This window comes from Orycteropus afer, unplaced genomic scaffold (genome assembly GCF_000298275.1).
Source record: "Orycteropus afer afer isolate SDZICR_OR568_19922 unplaced genomic scaffold, OryAfe1.0 scaffold00040, whole genome shotgun sequence".
In the NCBI taxonomy this organism is placed as follows: domain Eukaryota; kingdom Metazoa; phylum Chordata; class Mammalia; order Tubulidentata; family Orycteropodidae; genus Orycteropus; species Orycteropus afer.
In genome coordinates, this window is record NW_006921627.1 from 4,715,311 (window position 1) to 4,723,268 (window position 7,958).

Below are 7,958 nucleotides of genomic sequence, written 5' to 3' on the forward strand. Positions count from 1 at the left end.
GTATATGTGAACTGCTGTATGGAAAGTGAATTTGCTCTGAAAATCTTTACCCAAATCACAATTTAAAAAAAAAAAAAAATATAATTGAATTTTGCAATTCCATGACTGCTTTTTTCCCCTCCTGTTAGAAGATATTGGGTCATTATATAAAAAGGTTTGCTAGGCAGTCACTGCTTAGATTTTCTTACAAGCATGGACCAGATTAACTGCAAAAGAGATGTCAAAAAAAATGTGTATGACTACAAAGAAATGCAGATTTAAAATTTTTATTGGTATCTGGCTTTCAATTACTAGATCAATTATCCTGAAACTGACTAACTTCTCTGTTTCTTATTTACTAATTGAGTGAAAGTCCAATGAAAAAGTATGTCAAAACTGGGATCAGTATCTAAATTAGTTGATATTCCTTCTAGTCTCATCTCTACTGATGGGATGCATGAATTGGCCCTAAGGTGTTAGACAGAAAAGGTATAGGCATCTCTGAAAGTTTTTATAGAATGGAGAGCTGCTAAGAAGTTTACAACTGCTTTCCAACATATTTATATTAGACTTGAAGAGTAATTAAGAGATATAAACTTATTTTAGCATTTTTTTCAATTTTAAACTATCTGTTCAGTGTACAGTAATTCCATGAAAGGGTAAAATCTCTCTTTCTCTGTATATGTAGCCTAACTAAAACAGACTAGCTATAGTCCTATATAACAGATTATGATTTAACTATCTCTTTGATTACAACCGCCAGCAAGTTCTCTACACCAATACAGATCAATGAAATAATCTTAATCAAGGAAGTTACTACTCAGAGACACCCAAATAATTATCTATGTGACATCTAAATTAATTCCAGTTGCATTTACATCCAACTCAGTCATTAAAAAATAATGAATTTCTTTCCAGCTACCCAAGAATTTAGTTATATGGGTTAATAGTCAAAATTAAATGTTTTATCCTAAAGAATAATTATAAATGAAAACAGGTGTACCTCAAAAAAGAGGTACTATGAATAAAGGGTGTAGAGAAGTCAAGGAAGCAAGAACATTAGGTAAATCAAATTCCTTTGACATTTAGCAAAAATTTCCAACAGGTTATATATATAGTTAAGAGACAGAAAATGAGACAGTCATAAATGACCTGGGCCAGGTATTTTTTTTTTTTTACCTGAAAGCTGTGGGCTTTTATTTCCCAAGGAACTGCTGCGACTAGATTTACTGCCTTTGCTTTTAGTGGGTCGTCTTCTTCTTCCTGAAAGGGGAGCAGCAGGGGGAATAATGACAGCAGGGGGAACCTTGCCCAATTTGGTATACAAAGATTCAATTTCATGTTTCTGGCGACTCTGCAGGTCTTGAATCTCCTTAAGATGTCTACAAAAGATAACCAGACACAATTGAAAATATAACCATCTTTGTTCAAACAAGAATTAAAAACATATCCTTTAACCTGCATTCACATATTTACTTATAAACCTTTTCCCAAATGTACTTAAGTGAAGTTCTACTTCCTTGAGATTCTAGTTCTTCAATTAATTAGCCTCCACTGTTGTTAGCTGCCACTGAGTTGGCCCCTGACTCACAGTGGCCTCATGCACAATGGAACAAAACGCTGCCTCGTCCTGGGCCATCCCCGTGATTAGTTGTGGATCAGACCCTGTGATGCACAGGGTTTTCACTGGCTGATTTTCTGGAGTAGATCATCAGAAGGTGAGCTTCCTAGTCCCTCTTAGTCTGGAAGCTCTGTTGAAATCTGTTCAGCATCATGGCAACATGCAAGTTTCCAATGACAGATGGACTGTGGCTGCACATGAGGTGCACTGGCTGGGAACTGAACTGGCCAGCATGGAAAGTGGGACTTCTACCACTGGGCCATGAATGCCCTCTACGCCAAATTCCAACTAGCTCCTCAAAGCAAAACTCACTGCCAAGTCAGGTCCGACTCACAGCGACCCCTCCTTGGGTTTCCTAGGTGGTATCACTATGGAAATAGATTGCTCAACCTTCCTTCCGAGGAGTGGTTGGTGGGTTTGAACTGCAAGCCTCCAGATTCAGCAGTCAAACACCTTAAGCACTACACCACCAGAGCTCCCAAAACTCACTGCCATGGAGTCAGATTCAACTCACAGCGACCTCTCCTTGGGTTTCTGAGGCAGTATCATTATGCAATTGAGATCCGACTCAATGTACTCATTAGTAGTCACTCCCCAAGCCCCATCACCTCAGCCCTAAACCAAAACCAAACTCACAAACTCACACTGCCGTGGAGTCAGATCCGACTCATAGCGACCCCTCCTTGGGTTTCCGAGGTGGTATTACTATGGAAGTAGATTGCCCAACCTTCCTTCCGTGGAGTGGCTGGTGAGTTTGAACCACCAGCCTTCTAGTTAGCAGTCAAATGCCTTAGGCACTACGCCACCAGAGCTCCTAACTAGCTCCTAGTGAACACCAAATGGTTGATGATATTACTAGGAGAAAAAGATTGTCTGACTCTTGAGGCCATATTCAAATAGAGCAAATAGAGAGGATTTGCTATTCTGATCCAATTTGCCAATATAAACAACAAAACATGAATATATAATCATGCATCCCAGTGCCATTATCAGATTTATCTGGTAGATCAGTAAACAGTTAAGAATGGTTAATACTTATAAAATACTATTAAAATTATAGTAACAATAATATAAAGGTGCTCAAGAAGTTTTTTTTTAACTAGAAATGGTACAGGAAGAAGAATACGAGAGAACTCAATGAACTATACCCAGATAACTTTAACTTTTGGATATTACTCTCTCTTTTAAAGAAATGAAACATCAGCATATTGCAGTGAAGACAACAGTAACCTTGGCACCAGGATCTATGTCTGAGTACAGTATTTGCCATTAAAATAGGGGTATGATATTGGACAATTTTTTAAAATGAGGAGACTGAAGCACAGACTAACTCAAATGCTCACCTTTCAGGTTTCTTGGGCATTAGATACTCTCTCAAAGGTGAACATATACTTACTTTTCTCGTAGCCGTCGCAGCTCTAACTTTAAGTCTTCATCTTCAATATCTGACTCATTGTCACTACTCATATAAGAGGAGTTGAATGAATTACTAAGGCTCTGACTTAGATTCTGGATAGGAAGGCTCTTTGAGCACAGTTGATGAGGAGAGTGTGGGCTACCTGAACCATCATCCACATCTCTACTTAGGAAGGCAGCCTCCAGATCAGAAGATGGCCCATTCAGATGTGAAGGCTCTGACAGTTCAGGCTTCTCTTTCTTTGGTATCACAGCAGGAAGAACAGCTTGTTCCAAATCTGTGAAAGAAGGAGATGCCACTGGCCCCTCTTTCTTTGCCACTGTGATCTTGTCCTCAGTTCTTGATACAGAGAAACGACCCACTTTGTTTGTTGTAGCTGTCACCTGGAAACGCCCAATACCAGTAGGCTGCCCAGTTTCTGACTTTGCCTCCGCCACAGGGGTTTTGTGGGCACTGTCTGGTACATCTGAAGAGATGCCATGGGTGGTTGTTCCCTTCAGCTCGGGCTTCACCAGGGTACTCTCCGGACTACTGCTGGATAGTGCTGAGGACTCTGAAGTGCTGGATTCAAAATGAACAGACTTTGTATCTTCAGACTTATTTTTACCTTCTTTTTGGGCATCATCTGTCGTAACTGAAACCTGACAGGAAAACAGACATAGCTGAGGTTAAAAAACAAAAGTCCTCAATATCTAATTTTTAGCATGAATCCCCCACCTAAAATATTTTTCCTCTCTTCATTTCCAGCCAATGAGTAGGCTATGTCCATATCAGTCCCTCTAGCCTTGACTGTGAAAATAAATCAGAGAACAAAAAAATCTGTACTAAGATGCAGATGCTGAGTGGCTGGCTAAGCTTACTAATTAAATGGTTTGATTATATATCCCATACCATGAACAGGAACTCACAAACTAAATGATTTCCTTTCATATCTCTTATCATACATGCTTTATCCAAAATAAAATAACAGGTGATGGATTCTTGAAGACTGCTTGTAAACAAGAAAAACTACAAAGATTAAATCTAAGAAATAGTGAATTTCAAGAATCAATATAATTATCTACATCCACTCCTCACTTATTAACATGATTAGGTTTCAAAGACCAGGCCATTGTGTGAAAATTGGTGGTAAGTGAAAGTAGAGGATGATCACATCAGAACACAAAATGGAAGATGTTCAGGTAGTCCATAAAATGGAGGGTCAGCAAAGAAGGGGAAGACCCTCAATTAGATGGATTGACACGGGCTACAACAATGGGCTCAAATATAGCAAGGATTCTGGGGATGGTGCATGACAAAGCACTGTTTCCTTCTACTGTACATATATGGTTGCTATGAGTCAGAGACAACTCAGTGGCACCTAACAACAACAACATTATACATAATGTCACCTTACATCACTACATAACTGCCAAACCACTGAGAATCATGGCCCAGCCAACTTAACATATAACTTTAATTATCACAGTCAGCATTACTCTTGCCTCACATCTTGCTGTTCATTACTGTCAGATGTATGCAGTTAATTTGCAAACAGTCAGATTTTTTTTTTACTACTGCTGTAAATGTGAAATGCTGCATAATGACATAGTCAATAAGCAAGGAGCAGGTATAGTACCAAAAGCAGGATCCAGATCCTTGTCCTGATTTTCCATGTATTATAAATACCTCAGTTTACAAACGAGAAAAACATCACCTAGTATCCCTGACTCTAGGTGCTATGATGAAAATAACCTAAAAGTAGTTGTGAAAGCAGTTAAAAAAAAAAAAAAAGATTTGCAAAACTCATTCCACACTCTATATTAAGAGCCAGGAAATGTTCATTCATTGGGCCAGCTGGGAAAACAAAATGATATGCCATCAACTGATGCTGACTCAGTATTTTCACTTCAGGAATTATTCCTGAGAAAATTATCTTTAATGTGGAAAAAATTTTTATATACAATGATGCTTACTATTATATTACTTATTATGGTAGAAAAATTAGGAACAACCTACTGACCAATAATAGGAGAATCATTAGACTACTAAAGTGAAAAACAAAACAAAAAAAAACTCTACAAATTATCATTCAAAGAGCTGGCGTTAATTTTACAAACAAACATGTATGGAGAAAAAGTAATCTTGGTGGGGGCTAGCTTGTAGGACTATTAGTGTTTTGTTTCTCCACTGTTCTAAGTATTCTGTATTTTCTTTAATTAGCATGTACTACTTTTATTATTTGAAAAAGATAAAAAGAATGATAAACTGCTACATAAGATACATATTATCAGATTGGGAATTATGTTGCAAATAAGTAGGTAATAATTTTATTATATATACAGCTCCTCTTAAAGAGAGAATTAAGGCAAAAAAAAGTAATCAATTTACCTGAAATCGTCCCATCTTAAAAACACCAGTTCCTGAACTGGTTGCTAGGGCAGGGTCTTCTGTGACTCGAGAAACTGAAAAAAAAAACCAACACAAACGAACAAAAACATGGAGGAGGAAAACAGCTTACATTAGCATTTCTTTTTAGTTAGCTTCTTTATCCTTTGGCCAGAAATACAGCAAAACCAAACTAAATTATCAGATGAGGAAAATTGTTAGAGGCAAAGAAAAAACTCCCACACCTCCTTTTTCCTTAAGTTTTTCCCAATAAGGGGAAATCAGTTACTGTTTGTTCTACTACTAGATATCTTCAATTTGAAAGATTATATTGTTTATCAAAAATTAAGGTCTAAAAATTTATCATTAATCATCTACCTTACCATGTATGCATGTATAAATATAGCATTGTTTGAAGGAATAAAAGTTACAGATTAAGCAACTTTATAACTAACTACAATACATCTACTCTTCACTTATCAACTATCTCTTTATTCAACATTTCACATTTCTAACAATAGTAAAACATCTACTACCTATGCTGCACATTAAGGATGCTGTCTGGAAGTAGGGAACATGGAGGTATGAGGCAGTAACTCTGGCTGGACTGTGATTTTCAAGTGGTTTGGTAGTTTTATAATTGATAGTTAATGTAATGTTGTAATTCGGCAGTTTTATGTAATGATGTAGTCATCCTCCATTTTGTGATCTGAGGTCATTCTCCATTTTCCCATAATGCTGATTTTCACCTAACAACCATGACTTTGGAACATAAACATGTTGGTAAGTGAAGAGTAGGTATATCAAGAGACACTGTAGCCACTAAGGTTAACAGGCAGCAAGAACTCAATTACTTATTCTTTAATTTAAAGGAACGATGAAATTTTTTCTAACACATTGAAGAACTATCTGAAATTCATTGGCAATACTTTTTTTTAAAATGCGTTTTATTGAAATATAATTTATGTACAGTGAAATACACAAAACTAAAGTGACATGGGTCAATGTATTTTTTTCCCCCAGTGTTCCTGCCCCTCCCCTTCCACTCCTGGCAACCAACAAAGAAAGTTTCCCTCCATATATAAACCTTTTCTTGACCCTCCACAGCAATGAACTAATACTATACTTGTCCTTCTGTGATTGACTTATTTCACTCAGCATAATGTCCTCCAAGCCTATCCATTATTATGCGGTGTTTTGCAGACTCCACATTATTCTTTAGTGCTGCATACTATGTTCCATTATGTGTATGTACCATAGTTTGGTCATCCACTCTTTTGATGACGGGCACGTAGGTTATTTCCATTTTTTGCTATCATAAACAGTACTGCAATGAACATGAGCATGCATGTATCTATTCCTGTTCTGGCTCTCACCTCTCTAGGATATATACCTAGTAATGGGGTGGCTGGGTCAAATGATATCTCCAATTCCAGCTTTCTAAGGAATTGCCATATTGCTTTCCACAGTGGCTGTGTCACTTCACAGTCCAACCAGCAGTGTATGAGAGTCCCAATCTCTCCACATTTGAACCAGTATTTTTTATTTTCTGTCTTGCTGAGCCTTGCCATCAGTGCTGGAGTGAGACGGTATCTCATTGTTGATTTGATTTGCATCTCTCTGATGGCCAATGATTGTGAGCACCTCTTCATGTATTAGCTGGCCACATGAATATTCTCCTTGGTGAAGTGTCTATTCATGTCTTCTGCCCATTTTCCAATTGGATTGTTAATTCCTTTGCTGTTTAGGTGATGGAGTTTTCTATAAATCTTAGAGATAAGTCCCTTGCCAGATTTGTAATTATCAGCAAATATGAATTTGTTGCTGTCATTTATGTTATATACTTTTTTGTGGTGTCGATTTCTTTGTTCCATATAATTTTCTATGCTGAACTTGTTTTGTTTATGAATCGTGTTATCACTTCCTTCGTTGCTATTGTTTTAGTATTTGCTAAGTATTTGTACCAGTCCTATTTTTTATTTTGATATGAAGGTTTATCATTTTTCTTTGAGGTTACCCTGTGATTTGTAGTTTTCTTCCCCAGTTTAGAACAGTCTATCTTGTAGTTGTCTTGACATTCCTATTATCGAGATGACATTCTGTAACGACATAGATTTTTCCCGCTTTTTGGTTTTGTGTTAGATTAGGTTCTCTAGAGAAACAGAAACAGAAACAATAAAACTTACATAGAGAGAGAAAGAGAAATTTATCTTAGGTAAATGGCTCACACACTTGTAGAAGCTGGTAAATCCAAAATTCTTGGACGAAATGTCAAGCTGGAGGCTTTTCTTGACTCACGCAGCTGCATGGGCTAGGGGAGCTCAAGGTTGGCAGGCAGTATACAGGCTGTTGACTCCAAAGAATGACAAATCCAAGATCTCCAGGCCAAATGGTGGACTGTTCGCTCATGGAGAGTCGTAGGAAGCACAACAGAATCCCGATCCACAGAAGAAGAGGCTTTTTTCCCAGGATGTCCATAAATATACTGGAAGCAGGCTACACCCCTAGGGAAATTCCCTTTCAACGGATTGGCTGCTCAAAACATATACATCTGATCCCATCATGGGAATAACC

General features: G+C 37.5%; 1 protein-coding gene across 1 annotated transcript in view; it reads right to left on the reverse strand.

The window, feature by feature from the left end:
* The window catches only part of WNK1 (WNK lysine deficient protein kinase 1), a 206,208-nt gene that overhangs the window by 9,027 nt on the left and 189,223 nt on the right, over positions 1–7,958 (reverse strand). Inside the window, 3 exon segments of the mRNA XM_007937044.2 lie at positions 1,159–1,361; positions 2,997–3,658; positions 5,388–5,461. Coding sequence (XP_007935235.2) covers positions 1,159–1,361; positions 2,997–3,658; positions 5,388–5,461 — 939 coding nt within the window.